The sequence below is a fragment of the Neopelma chrysocephalum genome, unplaced genomic scaffold (genome assembly GCF_003984885.1).
Source record: "Neopelma chrysocephalum unplaced genomic scaffold, ASM398488v2 Primary Assembly neopelma1_97517, whole genome shotgun sequence".
NCBI classification, from domain to species: domain Eukaryota; kingdom Metazoa; phylum Chordata; class Aves; order Passeriformes; family Pipridae; genus Neopelma; species Neopelma chrysocephalum.
In genome coordinates this window covers 1,933,675-1,957,058 of record NW_020926159.1, presented here as the reverse complement: position 1 = coordinate 1,957,058, position 23,384 = coordinate 1,933,675, and the positions used below count along the sequence as shown (strand labels likewise).

At 42.7% G+C, this 23,384-nt stretch overlaps 1 protein-coding gene across 6 annotated transcripts in view; it reads right to left on the bottom strand.

The window, feature by feature from the left end:
• RUNX2 (runt related transcription factor 2) overlaps window positions 1-23,384 on the bottom strand; it is a 226,550-nt gene that overhangs the window by 105,455 nt on the left and 97,711 nt on the right. For 5 of the 6 annotated variants that reach the window (XM_027672658.1, XM_027672657.1, XM_027672661.1 and 2 more), the window contains one exon: window positions 1,518-1,691. The exons of the other annotated variant lie outside the window; for it this stretch is intronic. In XM_027672658.1, the coding sequence (XP_027528459.1) occupies window positions 1,518-1,691 (174 nt within the window). The remainder of the gene's footprint in view (window positions 1-1,517; window positions 1,692-23,384) is intronic. 6 annotated transcript variants of the gene reach the window in all.

Here is a 23,384-nt window from a genome sequence, read left to right as displayed (position 1 = left end):
GGCCTCTATTCTGGCAGTTCTTACTCAGAACATGATACGCACAAGAGCCCTGACTTCACATGTCCTATGAACAAAACACTAAGCCTGGCCAAAAAAACCTGCTCTGAGAAGCTGGAGGGCATCAGGTACCATGTAATGGGTACAACCAACATATTTATTATATTATAAACATTTTACACTAGTTAAAGTTAGACTTCTAGATCTGGGACAACTTTGCCACAGCTCATGGGAGCAATTTTTTTGTTGCAATTCCTTGAGTGCTTTGGGTTCAAATTAACTCACTTACTTCTCTTTCTTACTGCAAATTAATAAACCAGTTGAACTTAAAAAAAAAAAAAGGAGAAAAAGAAAGAAGAAGAAAGCCACAACACTTTGTTAAAACCACTAAGTTTCAGCTGGTATCATGTCAAAACCACTTGAAACATGAAACTAGAAATCTTCCTAGGTTGACTCAAAGATTATGTCTATACTAGGAGTGCTTTACCAGGAAAGGAATGCTGGTGTATAAAGCTGGCAAAGGACTCCTGGTGTAGGTGCAACTATAGCAGCAGAACTGAGTATTAAATGGGTCTAGGAAATTTGAGCCAAGAGTTTTGCTGACAGACTTGCATCCAAGTGAAGCTCTCCAACAGTTCAAGCAATTGGTCAGGGGTAACACCTCTTCACATCCTGGATAGACACAAATATGTCAACACAAATTTTGAGTCTAGAAATGCCCCAAATTAGGTAGAGATTGTTTTGAAACTATTTTTAAAAATGTAACTATCTCTGAATTTAGAAAAAAATTACAAAATTTGTTTATTTTGTTTTGAAACTATTTTAAAAAATGTAACTAGCACTGAATTTAGAAAAAAAATAAAATTGGTTTATTTTGTAGGCTTCACAGTTTTGCTGCAAACTTCTGGCTTAGCTGCAGTTAAACAACTTATTTCAGTCTTCTAATTTGTGACACGTGGTGGGTGCTTTATGATTTCTCTCAGCACAACGAAATCTGTCTCTCAGCATGCAATCATAAATGTTGCATACAACCCCCACAAGCAACCTTTGGAGACTTCTCCATAACCCAGTTCATTTATTGTAACTGTGGTCAGCACTGGTGCTGGAAGGAAACTGCCATGTGAGAAGATTGTATTATTATTCCGATAGAAAGACCATTAAGTGCTGGCTGCTCCGAGTGCAAAATAACAAGGCTGGATAAAAATGTTCATTCTATTATACGCTAATAAGTGCTATTGCAACACGGAGAAGGCAGAGTAACATGGCAATTAGAATTTCTCCAGATTCCTACCCAATTTACCTGGATTGACTATGTTAGATTTATGGCAAAAAGATATTAAAAGAAAAAGAAAGACATTTTCAGCTTCAAGCGCTACAGAAAAATCCACTTCCCACCTAGCTTTACTTGGAAAACATCTCTCACTCTGTAACAGCCTCTTCAACTGCAGCTGAGACACAAATACCCATAAGCAATTACTACCATTGCCTGTGCAAGTCAAACCTATGGTTCTGTCTCTTACCTGTAATCTGACTCTGTCCTTGTGGATTAAAAGGACTTGGTGCAGAGTTCAGAGAGGGCCGTGGGCTCTGGGTCGGGACCCCTACTCTCATACTGGGATGAGGAATGCGCCCTAAATCACTGAGGCGTTCAGAGAACAAACTAGGTTTAGAGTCATCAAGCTTCTGTCTGTGCCCTGGAAACAGCAAATCATAAAATAAAAGCGTTAATAACAAGATGTAGTAATTTAACACACCCCCCCAAAAAACCCCCGAAATGGCCTCTAAGGACCTGTTATTAGATTTAATGGATTTACAGGTATCTCAGCTAACCCTGATAACACAGAAACATCATTGGGGGTTTGTGTTTTGGACATGGTTGTGCTGGTGAAAGCCTTATTGAACACAACGGTGCCCATATACATGTGTAACAGGTTGCAATTTGGATCAAAATAAGCACTTATCAGGACACTCACACAAGGTCTTTTTTGTTGTTTTGGGTTTTTTTCTGCTTTAACTACACAAGATAGTTAAGAGGCAAACTTCCCCTTCCAAAAGCAAGCCTCATGAGTACATACAAGTTATCAAGTGGGACAATTATTCCATGCCTGATTCATATGTTGCGGACCTTTGCAAGCTTTTCTTCTGTCTTTATGTTTTTTCTTTAACTCTATCACAGTCAGTCATTAGCTTTCATTCCTCTGGGATGTTTTCCAAAGAGTCAATAGTCCCTGTCAATCGAGAAGAGCAGTATCCAAGTAAAATCTTCAAAGCTGCTGGCCAAGATGGGTCCTTCACACCCTGTGATGGTCAGCCTTCAGTGCTGCTACTGCTCTCCTCCAAAACAGGCCAATTGCCCCTGGCAATTTTTTGGAACACTCATTTAGGGATGTTTTGTTGTCAAAATGTAAAGTGGGGAAATGCCAAAAGCACCAGGATGCCACCAGTGGCACTGCTCATGTTGTCACTGAGATAGTTCAAGAGCAAAGACTTTATTTCTGTAGTGGTTGTATTTTTGCTCCTAGGTTTAATTTCTTTCCAGAGGAGTTTTAGGATGCTCCTTGACCAATGGCGCCTTCCAATGTGAGGTGCAGAAGGTGTTATTTCTATTATTTAACACACAGAGAAACAGGCATGCATAAAGATTAAGGACAGGACTAATTTTGCTTAACTTCAGCCATTCATAAATCAGGCATCTAGTCTAAACTCTTCTAATGTAGACTTCCTCTTTGGCTAATGGAAAGAAATAGCTACTTCCAGAGGGCAATTCATCTCATTTGTCTCTGACACCCATCCTAAAACAGCATGATTCACCTTCTGAATTTGCTTTCTCTTCCTTCTCTGATCAGAGAGGGAGTACACGTGACTGGTTTAATTAGACACCCTCACCATTAGTCAACATTAAATGGAATGAAGCTTACCCTAAGTCACCAACCAAGGTCACACAAAAAGCCTCTGGCAGAGCTGAAAGGGGGGCCCAGACCCCCTGACTGTGACCCAGAACCACATCTGTCTCCATCCCTGTGAGCAGTGCCAGGGCACAGGCACAAGCAATAACTGAGTGAGTTATTTTAATGCTTTTAACAATAAGAAGGGCCCTTGGAGGGGTTTGGGCTTGAACCCTTCCAGATGATCCCCAGTGGCTTGAGATAATCTGTGTTGTCCCTCAGAAGTGTGAACACAGCCATCTGCCTGGAGGCCACGAGAGTCCAGCTTTGCTGACATGGGCAGATTGTCCCATCAGTCTTTGGGCCAGAGAACCAATTCCTGCACTGGTTAATTTATTTTAGAAGCAGAAATGAGGCCACTTGAGATTGAGCTATCAGACTACCACTGCTAAAAAAAAAAAAAAAGATTTTTAATGGTAGCTGTCACCACAGTACTAACTACATGGGTTCACATCATCTAACTGGGACTATGGTGCCTACATGGCACGTTGGCAAAGCAGTATCCAAATTAGATAAATCCAAACTGAATTCAGGGAAATTGCATTTTTAGACAGAGGAGTCAGATTGCAAGATGAGGAGAAACTTGATGGAATTTAACTTTGGAGAAACTTCTCTAGCAATTTACAAAATAATAATTAGTTGGCCCATTATTTGGTACTTTGAAGTATGATTTCTCTCCCCCAGGATGACTCAGTCTAAAAGCACAGTGATAGGCAGGAGCCTTCTCCTCAAGGAGAAGGTGCTGCTCCATGTTAGAGCTGACATGAGTGTCTACTTCTTGCTTCATGGGGAACGATTTTTGGTGGGCTTGTAAAAACTCTGTAACAGCAGCTTAATTAACAACATAACATCTAACTTGTATTCTTTAGCTTTATATTCTCAATCTATTTAAATTACAACTTGTACAAGTTGGTTCTGCTATATCTGAAGAAATGACTTTCACATACACATGCAGTCAATATTCTCTTGGGATTACTCCATCTTCTTTTCCTCCACAACTTTTATGTGTTTGCTTTTCCTCTTGCCTGTCATATTTTCCACTCTTTTTTTTTTCTTTTCAAGGCATCCTCTTCCCTTCCTCTTTTCTCTTCTGCTCATTCCTAATCATGATTTGGCAAATTGAGCAACCTGGTCTAGTGGAAGGTGTCCCTGCTCATGACAGGGGGTTGGAACGTGATGATCTTTAAGGTCTCTTCCAACCCAAATCATTCTGTGATTCTATGAAATCTGAGAGGGCTCAAAATAGGGCAGACATGATCAGCCCATCTCTGGTCTCACGCACCAGGCCTGACTTCAGCTGGAAATTAATCCATCCCCAAAGTAAATTGTAATTTGAATATTTGTAGAAAAATCCCACATTATGTTCATATAGTGCCCTTTTCCTTAAGGAAAGTCACTAAAAGTCACTGAAAGTCACTAAAAGTCACTAAGAAACTGATGCACAAGCTATTTTAACCATCTTCAGATAACTCAATGAACACTTATTACAGAGTTCACCACCACTCCTGCACCAACCTATGCCCCAAACCCCCCAGCCCTGTTTTCATCACGCTCTGTTTGGTCATGCATAGCTCTGCCAGAGAAGATTTTATATTTAATTATGTATATTATTTTTATAATGAACTAGGACTGTCACAGAAAGACAAAATTCAGGAGGATAGCAGTGCACTTTAGGGTAGGCATGGTAAAAAAAATGGGGGGGAGAAAGAAGAGGGGAAAAAAAAAGGAGAAGGGAAAAAAGAAATAAGAAGAAAGATCCCCACATCTGGTCAAACTGAAATGATCTAGAGATGTGTGGGTTTGGGTGTTGCCGCCCCTGCCCCCCCCAAAAAAAAAAAGAGCAGGAAAAGAGAGCTCTGTGCACATCTGGAAGACCCCAGGCATCAATGGAACTGCAAGTCCCCAGAAAGCAGCAAGGGGCCAAAGGCAGACTTGCCTTCCCCTTCTGGACATTTAAAATTTAGGGTTGTAACACGGAGTCATGTTGTGACAAAGAGATCCACAGAAGGAGCCACACTCCCCCAGTGAAATGTCCCAGGGAGACAAGATGACATTGCAGCTTCGCATGTCATGGGTTACTCTGCTTTGATAAAAGCTGAGACGTGCTCACACTGAAAGTCAGCAGGAAACTCAGCAAAACCTTCATATTCAGGAGGTGCTCACAAAGGCGTGTGGGCAACTTAAATATCCTGCCTTGATTCCTGTGCAGAAAAAAAAATCCTATTAAGTACAGAGAAGCCATGAGGTATTGGCTGAAAACAGCCTAAGAAGACCTTCTGAGTAGCACATAAGCAGCAGCAATGAAATATGTGATACATGTTTAAAACTCATTCCACAAGCTGCTTTTCATCTCTCATTGATATATGCGTCCGTTGACAGAGAAATTCCTGATCCCAGGGGAGTGTGCTAAGAAAAGCTGTATTCCTCAGTCTCAGTATTGAGGCGTAATTTTATTTCAGGAAAAAAGATTAGGGTTGCAAGTGTGGAGAGCTGAGGGAGAATCCATGATCTGCTGCAGCAGCGGGTACATTAAAAAGCAATATAAAATCTGCGTGAAGAGTAGAATAAAATAATGCTGCAGCTATCCCAATGCCTGTAACACTGCATTTAGTGCCTGTTGCTCTGTTACAAAGATTAATTTGTGGAATGGATTGGACTTGGAGAGGGGAAAAATGTTTATGGGCACAGGCAGTATTCGATATGAAATGTGGTCAGAAAGATGGAGGCTGTTCCATGAGTCTCTGAATAAGGATGGGACTCAGTAGCCTCTGGAACTGGTTAGGTCACAGGAGAGGAGATAGGAAAGAGATGAAAAAATTGAGAATTCATAGGCAAAAGCTAAACAAGCTGTTATGATTTGTCTGCTGGCACAGTACAAAACATGCTGGATATCAGAAATCCATTATTCACTCCGAAATGACAAGACATATTCTGATCTTTCGCCACTACTCAGCTATTTCAAGCCAAATACCAACCTAAGTATTAGTTTCTGGAGACAGAAGCACTGCCATTAATCCCTTCCAGTGCCAATTTTGGCCATTTTACATGAATCAAACCAGAAAACAGTACTGAGAGAGTGTCATTAGGTCAGTGCAAACTGCAGCCAGCCAGCCAGTGCTTGAGCTGCTGCTTCTGCTCACCAGCCCGGGATGGCCCCAGAGTATGTTCACATGGCCCATGGAAGCTGATTTTCAATTATCACATCCCAGACACGGCAGAAGATGTGAGGAAGCTTCTTCTCCTTCTTAATCATTTCAGTTTAAACTAAGCAATGGAATGTCTCCCAGATCAAAGCAAGGCAATCTTGAGTCTGCTGGATGTGGTAACTGGAGAGGGACGTGAGCTCGTCTCTCATCCCTGAACTTCCAGCACTCTGCTGGAGAAGGCAAGATGTAAATTGGGCCATGGAAGAGGCTGACTTGCAGAATGTAAATGTGGTGTTGATGCTTGAAGATTTTTACCTCCTCGGGGAGGAGGGGTGTGTGTTTTTATCTTTCAGCTTGTGGGTGTGGAACTGAAAACTAATCAGATTATGCTACACGTGGCCTTGCCAGATGCTGACACTCAGGGACTCCCTTTCTTTGTACCGTATACACCACCCACCAGCTTTTTTGTGTGGGTTATTTTTTTCTGGTACCAAGGAGATCTGGTTACCAGATTTTCAGCAGATGCTTTTATCACTCTCCAGTGGGTTAGCTATTTTCAGTCATCGCCCAGTTCTAACTTTTCTTGCTTTTGCCTTAACAAGGAGAAGTATTGTGGGAGTCAGGTGTCTCCATAAAGGAGCCAAGGGAAGGCAGAAAGGTCATGAAAGTAAGATCCTGCTGGAGACACATTTTCTGGGACATCTCAAGCAGAATGGAGGGTGATGACCCAACACAAAATTCCACCATGGCTTCTGTTTACCCTATGTCATGGTTGTGCTCAGCACCTGCACTCCATGGAGTGACTAGGAAAGGGCGAACTGTTGTTGGAACTCCAGGACCAGTAACCAAAGCTTTCTATGGCTCTGGATTAGGTGGAACCCAATGGAAAAGGGACTTCCCTTCTGAGTAAAGGCTGGCAGAAGGAAGAATAATCACCTACTTCATGACCTATGAATTTGTAGCCGGCACGCCCCAGGCTTTCCTTGACCTCAAGAGAAGCACAACAGAGACCAAGAACCCAAGTTTTGATTATTCCCACTGTTCTCCAAAGGTGACATGCTTAAAAAAGTTAAAGAATAGGTACATTTTTTCCTACTAACATTATATGTCTTTGAGACAAGCGCTTTGACTGTGTCTCTGTTAACACTGGCACACTAGTGACATACTTCTGTGTACACATTGTAGAAGACAATTTCACAACACAAAAAAGATAAGCTAAATGTCCTCTGAATTTCATCACAAATTCACCTTAAATTCTCTTTGAATATCTACCTGCATTTCACCCTATTTGGTCCTATGGGTCAAATGTAACTGGAAGGTGCCAATATGGGTTTGACTGAATTCAGCTACAAGCTGGTAAAGCTGAAGTCAAGGGACCCATATTTATGCCACCATAAAGGAGTTGAGACCTGAGCCTAAGGCTTCCTAACAGCTGTTGTGCAGGGACTGAATAATGCAGAGCATTCAACATAAAGCAAAAATATTCATTGTTCTGTTACAAATTTTAGACAGTACTTCACTGCAGCAACATGTCACTCCAACGCAGTGTCAATCTATGCACTGGAGGTAAAAATAAGAGAGCCATAAACTAGAAGATTCATATCAGCTCTTTGCAAGGATAAGAAACTATGAAGCAAGTCACGAGGCTCCCTGTTGTGCCCCTCATCTTGTGACAAATTGTCATTCAGGGCTGGCTTCTCCCCACCCAGTCCTACTGAATGCACCCAATCCAAAGTTCATGGAAAAAACCCTAAAACTCAAGAGCCAAACAATTTTTACCCAGGGAAGGGGAAAGCCTGGAACCCTTCCAGTCTCTTGGGTAAAGACACAATTATGAGAAAAAAATATAATCCACCCAAGAGACATAATTACATAATTAGGCTATAGGCTGTGCATAGGAAAAGTTCTTATAGTTCATAAAACAAGGAGCTACATAGGTGCAGTCACTGCAGTTAATTCACTCAATGGAGAAAAAAAATAGTTTGTTTTTTTTTAAGTAGCTGAGGGCACCAGTTTGCATTAGACTGGGGAGTTTATTCTCCTGACTATACACAGAGCCCTGTTAGTCCCAACAGGAGTCATTCAGGTGCAGGCAGAAAACAAGCTCCTGTCTCTTTTTGTTCTTAAAAAAGATGTATTTTTTACCCAAAGCAGCTCAGCTCTGTAGGTGAAACTATGGCAAGAAATGGAAATAAATAGACAGGGGAACGTACGCTGTGGACAGGATCAGTTCTTATAAAACGGATCTAACATGGATCCATTTGCTGAAATCCCACTGAGTTCCTCCTCCCTGACCTCTGCTCTCCTGAAGGTCTGCAGATGATATGGCTCCAAAAGGGCCAGATCCAGCTCCCAAGGGAACCAGTTACACTCCCATTTTCCCAGAGCTGTGGCTCCAAACCAGAGTGAGCAGAGGCAGAGGCAGGTTGGAAAGTCAGTGTAGAGGCAAAAGCTTCCAGAATGGTGAAGGGAGGAAGGGCCAGGAAGAGTGAGAAGAAATTATCCCACTGGGGGTGTAACCTATGTCCCTTCATGCCCATGGGAATGACTCTAAAGCTTCTGAGGATATAAAGTGCTATCAATGATTTTCAAAATTCAGCTGGGGGTTGTGAAGAGCACACATCCAGCTGACAGACAGACCCGGAGGTCAGGGGTTTTCAGCAATCTGCAACAGCTGCAAAGGAGCCTCTTGTTCCCAAAATTTCTCTATGTAGAGAGGTGAAAAATGCCTCCTTGGAGCAGGGCTCCAGGCTTCTCCTCCAGCAACTAAGGGACTGATGGGGGTGTGTGGCAGGGGCTGAGCTGGCCAGGAACTCTGCACAGGGAAAGGTGTGTTAAAGCAGAAAAACTGGAAAATGTAGTGAATGAAAACAGTGCTTTAAGAAAAAGGACAACAGAGCAGGAAGGAGCTCAAGTGGGATTGCTTTTGCACTGCTTCCCTCCCACCGGCCAACTCATCCCAGAGTTGCAGGATTTGTCCTGCCCTCCTCTCTGCCTCTCTGCTCCAGGTGACTGAACCAAGTCTCCCCTTGCTGCAGTGGTGTTTTTAATTTCTCTCTTCTTTTTGAAAAACTTTTGAATTCTGACTTGGATTTTGAAGCTTGTTCTGCAAAGCTGAGCAATAGCCCATAGGAACATGAGCCCGAACCAGACGGATCTGGGAGGGAGCAGGTGGGACCCCCTTGCTCAGCGATGCTCTGCCTTCACCTTTACCCATCCTTCATGAACATAAAGGAATATGTGTGCATGTGTGCCAGGAAACCAGCTAAACATTGCTGGCATCGCCACTTGGAGACATTAAAGACAACTCACGTAAACAGAGACTGTCACGCAAGTCTCGGTCCCTGTCTTAATTCCCTTTGCATGCTCATATCTATTACGCTCCTCCCCTTCTCCTCCTCCTTTTTTTAGCACAAGGGGGAAAAGGCAGACCAAGAGCTGCCCCGAAAAGCGCAAGAGCTCCTCATTCTGATTTTTTATCCTCAGGAACTCAGCAATATCTTGGAGGAATAAGTTTTTCTTCCCCCTCCCCCCAAAAAAAGGTAGCTATCCCATGAAGATCCCGCCAATTTCTGCTCCTTGCTGCAGCAACCGGCAGTAAAGATCACAGTGATGAAGAGGGCAAGAGAGGGGGGAGAGAAAAAAAATCTTGAACTGGCTTCCCTCCAGCTGGCAGGAGGGGATGGTTTTCTTAACGCTTGCGAAACCTGACTACTTTAAAAGAATGAGAAGGGGAGGAGGGATGATGTAAACACGGCCATTAAACCAGACTTAAGGCGCTTAGTTTAAATCTAGTGTAGAGCTCTCAGATACTGCACTGCTCTCCAGACATCAATAGGTGCATTTTCGTTTTTGGTTTTGTTTTACACCCCCAAAACCAGGAGCGTACTGCCGGCTGAACGCTGCGGTTACAACGGGAATTCAGGCATGGAAGACACAACAGTTAAGCAATAATAGATGGATGTGTGCATGTTTGCACTCTATCTTTCAACAGATTGTTTTGCTGCCTTAGACGACTACTGTGTTTATATCCATGCAGCAGGTTTTAAGCAGACTGTTTAAACTTGAATGAAGCGGGATGTTTCTAAAATAACCTTACTAATACAATTCAGATGGCTAAAGAAACCTGAAAACGTGGTTAAAAAATAAAAAAGATGCCATTTCAATCTACACTGGCGGGGGTAACATGATCTAAACTCTGAAAGAAAACAGTCTTTACAAGTTCAGCTTGAAGGATTATCTTGTGTATCAGCACCCTCTGTGGCAGAGTAGCATTTATCCACGTATCCACCCATGTTAATGCTGTTGCACAATTTACTACAGCCATGATAGACAGATAATTGCTTTATCCACCCAAGTGTAATAAACGGAGTCTACAATGTTAATCCTTGTATTCTTATTGTCGGCGGATGCCAAGTAAGGGAGAGACGCACACTGAAAACTCTGCCTTCTCCTTCCAAAACTACTGGAGTTTACTCACCCTCGGACCTGCTAAAGTGTTCTTATTGCATTCCACTCCCCTGCTTGCAGTGCCAAGTATTTTGAGTAGTATCAAGTTATTGTTATATAAAGGGCACCTACACTCAGGCTGTATGGAGGCAGAAGCCAGGATGTAGCAGCCTTTAGGAAAAAAAAAAAGAAGCAAACCACCCTCAAACATCTTTTCCTACTCAGTGAGTAAAACAGGCCAAGTATTTTCTGTTCTTGGGCATAGAACAGAAAGTAATTACCTGTCCTTCTAAAACTGGACATCTATTCAGTTTGTGTGGAGTCTGTCTGACTGTTGAAAAATGTCATTTAGTTGCTGGCCCATCAGTGTTTTCCACAAAAATCTATAAAGATTTTTTATTTTGAATGTCAAAAACAGGCGTGTGCTTTAAAAGGTTTACAAATTCCTAGCGGCTCCATGAGCTTAGGTTTGCGGCATCAAATTTGTAATGACAGTTTGATGGATGCCTCCCTTTCTTCCTCCTGAAAGGTATAAAGAATTGGTGGTTTCCCCGTAAAAATTACGTTTAACAATATTCTTTGCTCTTATTTTTACACTCAAGTGTGTAAAAAGTCTGGTGCTGCTGGCAATGAGAGGATTGCTGGGGCAACTTTCAAGCTGCAGAAGGGATTCAACTTTCTGTGCACTCAGAGCACTTGCACAAGCACCTACATGATGTGCAAGTTCTGAAGAAGGACAGCCTTAAGCGGCACATAAATGCTGCAGCTGGGCTTAAAGAGAAGAAACATTGGGCTGAAGATTCTGCCAACAATCCAGGAGGTGAGTCGCAGTTTTTAACCCCTTGCTATGCTCCATTGCTCCCTGCCAATGCCAGCAGGGGCATTTCTGGCTCAGGTGGAAGCTGAGGTGGATTAACCTCTGCTTTCAGGTCTTTTGAGGAAAAGGGAAAGGGTAGATTTAGATTAGATATTAGGAAAAAATTCCTTGCTGTGAGGGTGGTGAGGCCCTGGAACAGGTTGCCCTGGGACAGCTGTGGCTGCCCCGTTCCTGGATGTCCCATAATCCTGGAAGTCTCCAAGGCCAGTCTGGATGGGGCTTTGAGCAACGTTGTCTAGTGGAAGGTGTCCCTGCCCATGGCAGGGGGTTTGGAAAACAAGATGAGCTTTAAAGTCCCTTCCAACCCAAACCATTCTGTGATTATATGATTTAAAAGCTAAAACACAGCCATAGGGGATGAATGGATGGAGGTTCAGTGTTACAAGATTGTCTGCTGACTATCACTAGTGATATTGAAATGGAAGGTGTTTTATGCAGCTTCAGCCAATGAGTGGCTAAATTTTCTTCAGTAACTTAGATGATACAATACAAAGCATGATTATAAAATCTTGAGAAGACTTCCAGTAGGGAGGAGTCTTCCAGACTTGGAGAAATGGGTCAGAATTCAAAATGATCTTAGCAAGCAAGAGAAATTGTATTTAACATGTCATTAGTAAAATGACATGCAGTAAAAGTTAAGTGCATTCTATTACATTTTGGAGCAAGAAATCAAATGCACCACAAGGACAAACCTATTAGCCAGCAGATTGCAGAGGAAGATCTGGGGGTGGCAGGGAGTTGCAAGTTGAATGAGAGTCAAAAATGGGATTCTGCTTTTTTTTTTTTTTTAGATTAAGTAAATGCATTTCTGGGAAAGATTAATGGTCATGTTGCATAGAAGACATAGAAGGTAACTACTACATGCTGCTCAGAAGTGGTGAGACATCAGCTGGACTGCTTTACCCAGCGTGGGACACCACCCTCTAAGAAAGATAGAGACATATGAGAGAGAATCCAGAGAAGAGCAACAGGAGCGATAACAGATTTAGAAAGCATGAGCAACATGGAAAAGTTGAAGGAAATACATTTGTTTAGTCTAGAAAAGAGACGAGCAGGAAAGGACATGATAAGAGTAAAATGTTTTCTACAGCAAATGGTAATCGATTGATCTCTGTGTCAGCTGAGAACAGCACAAGAAAAAGCTGCCTTCAGCTGAGGTAGAGGAGATTGAAGAGATTAATGCATGGTATTAGCAAACTCCTTTTAAAGTATAAAAGAAAGAAACACAAAACCCAGACTCGGTAAGTAAGTGGAAGGCTCAGTACTGGAGGATTTAAAAATTTGGACAGATGTCAGTGATGATCTAAGTATATCTAATACTTCCTCTGAGGAGAAATGGACTAGGTCTCCTGAGGTTTCTTTTAGCCCTACTGTTCTGGGGCTGAGTGGTTGTCTGTCCGTGGTTAAGTCACGTACACAATATTTTGAACATGAGTACACACAGTCAGGGAGCTCCTGCTATAACTGTGGGCCTGATGCTGCAAAGAGCTCAGCATCTCCAGCTGCCATGAAAGGGCACAGCAAAACACAGGCTGTGTCTGCTCAGGTATTCCTGACCATGAGGAACCTGTGCCTAGAAATGCTGGTCTTAGCCCCTCTGTGCCAGGGGTTTCCTACAGCTCTAACCTCTGAATAATTGTAATTTCTTTGCCTCACAGGGATATTACAGGATTGATTTCACACTTAATTTGGCAAGCTAGTGAAAACTAGTGGAAACTCTGAGTTTCCACTAGTTTTTGGGAGAGATACAAAAAAGTAAAACTAGAATTTCACACCCAATGCTTGAGAGTATTCCTGCAATCCCCAGTGAAGATCCAGATCCTAGTCCATGATTGGTTTTAGTTGCTTTGGTTGCTTTCTTATTTGTGTGTTTGCTCATCACTCAAAGAGAGATGGTCCCACACACAGTAGCCCTGGCCATCCCCTTCTGTTAAAACCTATGTGCTCCTCTCCATGCCAGTGTGAAAAATGAGGGACATCAAAATGACAAACTTCCTTGGGGGAAAAAACACCACACACTAAGCCTGAAACCAAATGTTTTTGACAACCTGTGTCTTCTGTGAGAGTGTAGGGAACTTCTTGATTCAGTAGACTATAAGATCCTGGGATTTTCCAGCAAGACAGCCTCATTATTTGCATTATTTCCTCTTGGAAGTCCTTCATTCATAACTATCTCCACTGGATTTTTTTTTCTTTGGTGGAAAAGAATACACAAACCCAAATCCCATCCATACAGAAACTCCAGTCCTGTATACATTCATCTCACATCAGACCCCCAAGACAAACCCCCAAGATGGCTGTCCCTATCCCAGACCATCTGTTTATCAGCTTCATGCCCAAAACTCATGAGATGCATGTTGTTGGGCAAAGTTAAGCCCCTTATGGGCTCTGCAGGTCATTAATTCAGTGCCTAAGCCAGGTGTTTAACCTGTCAAGGGGTGATGCCTCCTATGACAGCCCCAGGGGGCACAGAGAGGGAGGAGGTGAGTGACACAACAGCACTTGGCTGCGAGGAACGTAATATTTCTGTGAAGGGCTTTGGTAGGGGGCTGACCCAACAGTTGTTAAAGTTTGTTTAGTAATAGGGAGCTTCCCATGAACTTAAAAACAATAGGAAAACAGAGTTCTGGAGAATAAATCTCGCCCTCTACCCCAGTTGCCTGCACGTTTGGCTACCAGAAGGTAACAAATCCCCAGGAATGTGGGCAGTGGGGGGATGCTCCTGTGAGACAGAGCTGGAGGGTGGCCAACACAAGCAGCAGGTGATGCCACTCAGGGAGCAATAAACAGCGCTGATGAACACCAGGGAAAGCCTGGGAAAGGCTGGGGCCTTTCCAGCTGCGTTTGCAGGGATTTCTTCAGGAGCTCACCCCATAGAAACCCCAAATGCCTCTTCTACTGCTTCCATCCATATCAGATTTAGTAGAAGGTGGGCTTCTCCTCAAAGAGGAGATCAGTCCAAGAAGGACTTGCTTTTTATTTATGAATTTATGAGTCTGCCTTGACCACACACTGGGGGAACTCAGAGGGCATTAATTTTTGGTCACTGGACAGGACGTAGCATATGAGACAAGGAAACTTATGTCTCAATCACCAGGCCCCTGATCTGCACAATCCTCCTCCAACTTGATTTTTTAAAGTAAATTATAGCTCACAGGCTTTGCTTTGACCCTGCTGTAACTACTCTATTATTGCACTGATAAACAAGATTCCACTTGGGCATGACTGGAGAGGGACTTCAGACAAGGGCCTGGAGTGATAGGACCAGGGGAAGGGCTTTAAACTGAAAGAGGGGAGATTTAGATTATATTTTAGGAAGAAATTCTTCGCTGTGAGCGTGGTAAGACACAGGAACATGTTGCCCAGAGGAGCTATGGATGCCCCATGTGTTCAAGGCCAGCAAAAGGACAGGGCTCTGAGCAGCCTGGTCTAGAGAAAGGTGTCCCTGCCCACGGCAGGGGAGTTGGAACTGGGTGATCTTTAGGGACTCTTCCAGCCCAAATCACAATGTGATTCTATGAGACAGATGGTGCAATCCTCTGGAAAAAGGAAAATCCAAGAAACAGAAGCTGTAAATGCCTAGTCATAAAAACACAAGTTGTTAAAATGGGCAGCTGTGTAGTTGATAGCTTTCAAAGATGTACACTAGCACACACATACAGCCATATATATATATATATATATACTTCAAGCTTGGAAAGATGTTAAAATGTGTTAGATCATCACTGGCACATGCTTTGAATAATCTATTTTTTATTAATATTTTGATGTGTCATTAAGTTTGGACACCCATTTAAGTGCACCAGTAGAAACCACCCCCGCAATGCAAGAGTGGCAAGGATATTTTATTCTGCTCTCCTAAAGCAGGCAGAAATAACACTGAAGTACTTAAATTCTGGAAATACTCATCATCCCCATGCTATTAATATCACCTCAATACTCACTCTATTTAAAGCAAGTTTCTTTCTTTAGGTTTTATTTTACGGGTGGCAAATCCTCATTTAATTCAGAGGGTAAAAATGTATGAACCTACAACTGGAAAAATGGGATTGTCTGGGGCCCAAGCCATCTGCCAGAGCCATAAACAGAGTCTTTGCCACCATCTTTGGTGGGAGACAGCCTGGCCCTGAACTCTTTACAGCTTGTACAGATTTAAATTTTACTATTTGACTTGTTTTTAATGTCATATGACTCATTTTAAGGAATAATATAGCTGGTTCTACTGTAATGGTTACAGCTAATGCCTCTGCAAGGCCAAAACTTGATGCCTCAGTTACAGAATTTAGATACAAACTCTGTAGTCTACCTCTTAGCCCCACTGTTTGATTTTTTTTCCACAAAGAAAATAAGGCACACTCAAGCCACTGGCTCCATGGATTAGAGGACAACACATACGTATGAGAGTTTCCTTCTTCTTTAAGCACAACACTGATTTAATTCCATCAAAGAATGATGGAAAATAGAACACAAAGTGCTCTTCCTTTTTGTCCAAGAAAAGTAAAACAAGCAACTCTGGTGATGCTAAGAAATTGGATATCTTCTAGTGGTGCCTTGCCTTGGTTTTTAACAAGTAAAACTCATCTGTCTTAACCAATTTAAATGAAGTAAAAAGGCAAAAACAGAAAAGAGGGATGGAAAACTTTTTCCAGCTTCAACACAAACTGTGAGGAAGTCAAAGCTTAAAAAAAGAAAGTGGTTTTTTTTCACTAAAAATCTACAGAGACCTCAGCACCATCACAAAGGAAGAAATTTGCTTTTTAACTCTTCTCCAGGTAGGATGGATCATTCCTTGTCCTTTCACTCTGACTTCCCACAGGGCCCATGGGATTATTCTCCTTTTGGGAAGAGAAGGAAGTTCGGCTGCCAGTGTCCCCATCCTTCACCAGTTTTGATGTTGAAACAAGTTATTCCTCCCTTGACAAAAGATTCCATGTGCTAACCATTCCCTTCCATCAAAGCACCAACACTAGACTAGGACTGAGCCTAATTTCTAATGCCTGATGGATTTAGGTGGACAAACTACTGCCAAGGGTAATCTGCTGTCAAGTCTAACCCCCAGCATCTGGCAGCATTTCTGACATGACACTGGTTTAAAATTATGTATTTTGTAATATACACTCCCTTCTCCTCAAAACTATTTCATGGCATCATTTGAACAGAACACTTGAACATCTATCCCTCACCCTCACTCTCTTACCAGGTGTGGGCGTAATTTGCTTCCGGCACATCACTCAGATTTGAGACTGAAAAGTGTTTTTTCCTGTTTTGCTTTTCTCTGATAAAGTTTCTTGATAGTGTCTGAGAACTGCTGATATTACTGTTTGCTAATGTTCTGATAATGTTTCCTGCTTTATTGTTGATTGTGGTGTAAATCTTCACTAAAATAAGCAGATGCACTCTGTGGCTGGTGAATTTAAAGTGAAGGTCACAGCTCACTCACTTTACAGTTAAGACAACTGTACCTCTACCAAGCTCTGAGGTTTTCACACCTTGGTATTTAGTGTTTAGATGTTTCCTTCTCAGCTTTCACAAAAATCGCAGCATGAAAGAATGGCCAAAGCTTCCTTTTAGAAGGAGCAGGTCTCTCGCCCCACCAGGCAGGGATGGGTACCCAGCTCCTGATGGCTGCTGGGAGTATCCTGAGCACAAGGACCTGGGCTCTGCCCACACCTCCCTGGGCACGGGACCACAATCCTGCAGCACGGCAGGATCAGAAGTACCACTGCATTTCCAAAATGTAACACATCCCCCATCATGCCAGACCAAGCAACCCCACACTCACCTGGAAGAGTGGCAAGAGGTGACATGGTAGGGGGAAGGATGAACCATAGAGTCACAGAATCATTAAGATTGGAAAAGACCTCTTAAGATCATCAAGTCCAACCATAAACCCAGCACTGCCAAGCCCACTGCTAAACCATATCCCTAAGCATCACATCTACAAGCTTTTGAAGAGTTCCAGAGATGGTGATTCAACCACCTCCACAAGCAGCCTGTTCGAGTACTTGACCACTCTTTCAGTGAAGAAATTTTTCCTAATATCCAATCTAAACCTCCCCTGGCACAGCTTGAGGCTGTTTCCTTTTGTCCTGTTGCTTGTTACTTGGGAGAAGAGACCAACCCCCACCTGGCTACAACCTCTTTTCAGGTAGTTTAAGAGAGTAGTAAGGTCCCCCCTAAGCCTCCTTTTTTCCAGGCTAAACACCCCCCAGCTCCCTCAACTGCTCCTCATCAGACTTGTGCTTCAAGGTGCACTGTAATTAAAACCTGCCCTTTGCATTTTGCTTTGCGTGCACGTTAAGTGGTCTCGTTTAAAGCCAGGTAACATCATTTCCATTGGCTGTAGTTTCTGAAAGTCCCGTTGCTTATCCCAAATTTAAGCATAAATCATTCTGATGGCATTTCTCAGTTATGCAGGTTTGCTGTGTACACATGACGGTACATTCCTTCCTTGGCTCTAATTTTGTTCTGAGGCAGCCCCATTTCTTGCTGCTTCAGTACACTGGAAGCAAGAGTATGTGTGTGTGTGTATGCAAACAAACACACCAGCACCCTCACACATGCTAAAAATGACATTTTCATGTCTGCTCACAAGGAAAAAGAAGGATTAATTATGCACAAACATTACAACTTTCTCCAGCTCTGCCTAGAGATGTGAAAGAGAAGTGGCCCTGTACTCACATCTCTTCTGAGAATTCCACCATATGGTTTTAACAGAGGTTTATTTCCTGCAGCAAGAGAGGGCTGCAGATTCTCAATCCAACCAAAATAATTATGCAGACAATTTCACTCCATTACTTGCAGTGGAACCCAAGCTGTGTGGTCCTCACATGCCTGCTGACACCTTTAAAGAGACATTAAACCATTTTTACATAAAATTCCCTTAATGGGTGGGATGTAGGATGAATTTCCTGGAAGATTAGCACCTGTCACGTTGCATAAGGCTTGCCTCTGACTGCTGCATGAATTCCTTCAGTTGGTAGACAGCAAAACTGTGATTGAAACCTCCAGAATACAGCAGAGCCTCAACCGTATCTCTACAGAGGGAAAACTTCTCCCCTTGCTGAGGTTTCCTATGCAATTATTTTACCTCCCACATTTGCCCCTGAAATAGCTGTAAGTACAAATGGGTGCCCCAAATTAAGTACAAGGAAATGGAAACACAGCTTTAAATTTCAGTGTTGGGTTGTGCTATGAGCACAACATGGATTCTTTGCTGAGAGCTTTTTTTCAGAGCCACCCTGGGCTGCAGATCTTTCCCCTCAACTGTAAGCAAGATTGCAATATAAAAATTCCAATCTTTCAATCATCAGCGAGTAAAGAATCCAGGGAAAATGAAATTGCTTTGGCTCAAAACAATAAAACAAGTATTAAAACATCACCTATCCAACTCTGAATGTTAACTACAGGAATACTGTAAAAACAGAGATGTTAACCAAGACACACAGTGATTAAAGAATATTTTAAAGGCAGAAGGGAGACCACCCTTAAAGCATGGAAATGTCCCTTTTGGAGTAAAATGCAATCTGACTTTTTTTTTTTTTGGGTGGCTGTGTCTGATTTTAGTTACAGTAGCTCGTTTATGGAATTAGCAAACATACTACATTTCAGACAAGCAAATCCAATTAAATCAGAAGAAAGCACACACATACTTTTAGTGTGCCAATCTGTCTATGGTGTCAATTCCAAGCAGCAAGGGGGTGAGGAAAGGGGAAGTTTTCCACAGGACCAGAGGATTTTTTCACAGTGTAAAATGCCGATGTCTTCAGATTAAAAAGGCAAATGTAAAGAAAAAGTAACTAGGACTATGAGAATAGATCAGAAACCAGCTATAAACCAGCAGCAAACCAAAGGGCACAACCAAATGGTGCAGGGGTTGTTTTCCTGATGGTTTGCTAATCTTGGTGCAGCTGGAGGCTACTGCAGGAGCACCTTCCTCTGCCGGGCACGGGAGCTCTGCAACGGTTAATGGCACACGCTGCATGTGTGTGGCCTGAGCAGCGAGGAAACTCAGCAGGAAACATGGTTCTAATCTTTTTCTAGTGGCAATTTCAACATTATGGTACAGATAAATTATGGTAATGTAAATAGTAAAATCCATTTCTCAGTTCTTCGGCTCAGCGCCGGCAACCACCTCAGGTTTCTGTAGGCAGGACGGGCACAGGACGCTCTGTTACAGAGGGGCAAAGGTTTTGTGCTCAGCTCCTAATGGTGCCATATGGAGGGCAGCCTCCTCTCTACTTCCCTCCACACACACATATTTTATCCTTTTTCCTTATAAGCTATAGAAAATTTTCTCCCATTTCAAGTCGGGAGAGCACAGCACTCAAAAATCCCCCCTCCTGGCTGTGGAGTCATAGAATCATAGAATGGTTTGGGTTGGAAAGGACCTTAAAGATCATCCAGTTCCAATCCCCTGCCACCTTCCACTAGACCAGGTTTCTCAAAGCCCTATTCAACCTGGCCTCGAACACTTCCAGAGGTAAAGGCATCCACAACTTCTATGGGCAACTTATGCCAGTGTCTCACTATCCTCTGAGTAAAGAATTTCTCCCTAACATCTCATCTAAATTTCCTCCCTCTTAGTTTAAAACTATGCCCCCTTGTCCTATCACTATCTGCCTGTGTAAAAAGTACTCTCTCTCTTTTTTATAAACGCCCTTTAACTACTGGAAGGTTGCAATGAGTGAAGTTTTCCTGTCTTCTCCAGGCTGAACCATCCCAACCCTCTCATCCTGTCCTCGTAGAAGATGTGCTTCAGCCCTCTGACCTGCTCCAACAGGTCAACATCCTTCTTATGGTGTGGACCCCAGAGCTGAATGCAGCACTCCAGGTGGTGCCTCAAAAGAGCAGAGTAGAGAGGCAGAATCCCCTTCCTGGACCTGCTGCCCCCTCCTCCCCAGGACATGTTGGCTTTCTAGGCTTTGAGCACACACTGTTGACTCATGTCCAGCTTTTTGTCCACCAGAGTCAATGCGCCTTCCTACAAAGCTATTGCACCTCTGATAAAATAACAGAAGTGTACTGGCCATTATCAAACTGCCCTTACTAATGCAACCAAATAAGGTTGGTTTGTTAAGTTCACAGACTTTCTAGGTCCCACAGCTGAGCAAAACACTCTGACTGAGCCTTTTCAACACAGCAAAGAAGCACTGAAGATGTCAGCAGCAGCACTGTCTTTCTGTGGCACACTAAAAAAAGCTGTGGATGTACTTTGATCCAAGCTGGATTTAACAATGCTCTCTCTCCCCTAAATCTTCTGTTTGCAAAACAAAACCGAAATTTTAGGCCAACGTTTCCTGTGGTGATCGTTGTGGTTAAACACTACTTGTCAGTTTTTCATGCTTGATAAGGTCTCTCGGCTCCATAGCAGAAGAATTGCTGTCAACTGAGCAGTGGCAACTGGAGACAAAAGTTACACCCAGCAGGAATGGCTGGATCCAGCTCTCCTCTGAGTTTATGGCAAAACTCCCACTTCAAGAGGAGCAAGATTTAGGCTGATACAGGTATTCCAGTTGGCCTTTGGTTTTGTGCAGACAGGGGCGGCAGCTGATATTATTTGCCAAAACAGGACAAAAATGTTCTAAAGGATAAGAGTGCCGGGGTTTGGCCAGCTACACCTACTCTTCACGCTACACACCACAAATGTCTAAAGTGGATCTTGAGGGAATTACCCATTGTGGTTTTGAGGTTTTAAAGAAGGACAAAAAAAAAAAAAAGAGGAGGACAGGAAAACTTCACTCAAACACTGATTCGCCCTATAAATTGATTTAACTTTCTGCCAGTTGAAATGAAAGTTCAAAGATGCAACCTGGTTTAGCAAGATGCAGCCCCGCACTGAAATCATTTAGCCAAAAAAGGTTCCTTCCAACCCAAGCCATTCTATGAAATGTCATCTTCTTCCTTGAGACGACTTTAGCTCTCCAAAAGCATTACTCATTAATTTTGGAGTATTATGAGTTAATGGATTTAACACCCTTTCTCCCACTCTGACATAGACAAGTGAGACCAAAACTGCACAGAAACCTGCTCAATAGGCAGGATCATGACTATCTAGAGGAATTCAATCTTAGTTTGGCAAAACAAACAAAAAACCACCAGTGACTTAAAAACCACCAGCAAGAATTGTCCTCGCCAACGAATCACATCAGGTAATCTGGGGACTTTGCACAAAATTCAGGATCTCAGCAGTCAGAGCAAATGTGCCAATCACATGAAGCAGCCATGAAAACTCCCCCATGTATGGTTGTACTGGCTGGCATTCCAAGCCCAACATGAACATGCTGGTGAAAGTACAATGAGGTCTCTGACCACAAGTGATAACAGACTTAGCTTTGTGCCACACCCTGAAGCCAGTGCTCCCTCAGTCTTTTGAGAAATGGCACAGACTGTTGGATCCTTATCTTGATGGGGATTTCCACTCATCCAAGTTCTTTAAGATGGAACCTGTAAAGCTTTTTCCCCATTCTTGAACACACTGGATGCCTGATTACCTGATTACTATATGCAGGTTTGGACTGTCTTGTCCATGTTAGACTAGGAAGAAACTGTGTTAAAGACACAGAACCATGGAATGATTGGGGTTGGAAGGGACCTTCAAGATCATCTCATTCCAAACCTCCTGCTGTGGGCAGGGACTCCTTCCACTAGACCATGTTGCTCAAAGACTCAGCCTGACCTTGAACTATCCAGGGATGGGGCATCTACAACTCCTCTAGTCCAGTGCCTCACCACCCTCCCAGGTAAAGAATTTCTTCCTAAATGACTCATAAAATTCCAAAATTAATGGTAATACTTTCAGAGAGCCAAAACCCTCTCAAGAAGGGAAAGGTGTCCATCTGCCCTGTACTGAGGTCTACAGGAAATTGCCAGCACAGAAAATAATGATTTAATGGGACATTTCACCAACTAATCCTGAAATGATGGGCTTGTTAGACATTGTTGCCTTGCTATCAGCACTGGTCAGAGTTTATTAGCAGGTTCCAGAGTGCTCCATGTTATACTCTGTCCCATGTCTTAGAAATGACTGAATTTAAATCAATGGGATCAATATGATCATTCAAAACATGCTGGATCCTTGGCTTTTAGCAGATCAGCCAAGAGAGAAACAATTTCTCAGCTAGGAGCACAAATAAATAATATTTGTACGTTCCTTTCTCCGTCTTTTCCCACATGTGGTTCCTTACAAACCTAATCCATTTTTTTTTTCTTCCTCTATTTTATTTTCTAGCAGCTTCCTCCAGAAAACAAACAGATATCAGCAGCATTGCTTCTTGAATGTCTTTCATTCATCTTAATTTTCCCTCTTTTTCTTAGTATTTGCTGCACATGTATTTTTGGGTGCTCTTACCTCCTCCCATCATGCTAACAATAACAGCACTAGACATTTAAGTCTCCTTCCTCAAAAATTACAACTTTAGTAATTTTCTCTGCTTCTCTGTAAACTGTAAGCCTTTAGAGATGGGTATGTAGAGAAGTTAGTTACTTCTTGGCTGTACCAAGTACTCTTTACGGTTGCACCCTGGCCAACATGCGTGGAGCAGCAGGAGAGAATTCCCCATTTCCACAGCTTTTCTCTTCTACCTGAGCTTTTCTACACCATTTCAACGAACAGGAGGGAGGTGTTGGACAGTAACACAGAGAGGAACACACCTGGCATCCCAAATTACTTCCATGTGTTCACTGTTGCTAATGAACTACGAGGTTAGCAAATACGAGAGGCTGCATTTCAGAAATATTTATACAGGCAGTGTGGAGAAGTGACAGGAAATGAAGTTATTAATTACAAAAGACAACAACAAAGGTCATTGCAATACTGTGAGCCACAGTGAAATGGGATTTCACAGCAACTGCACTGGTATCTTACATTTAGAAATGCATCGAGCCGAACTTTTCACAAACAACTTGATGATTTATTACTGTCTGTAATGTAGAAATGAAGTGGCCAAAAACTGGCAAAAAAAAAAAAAT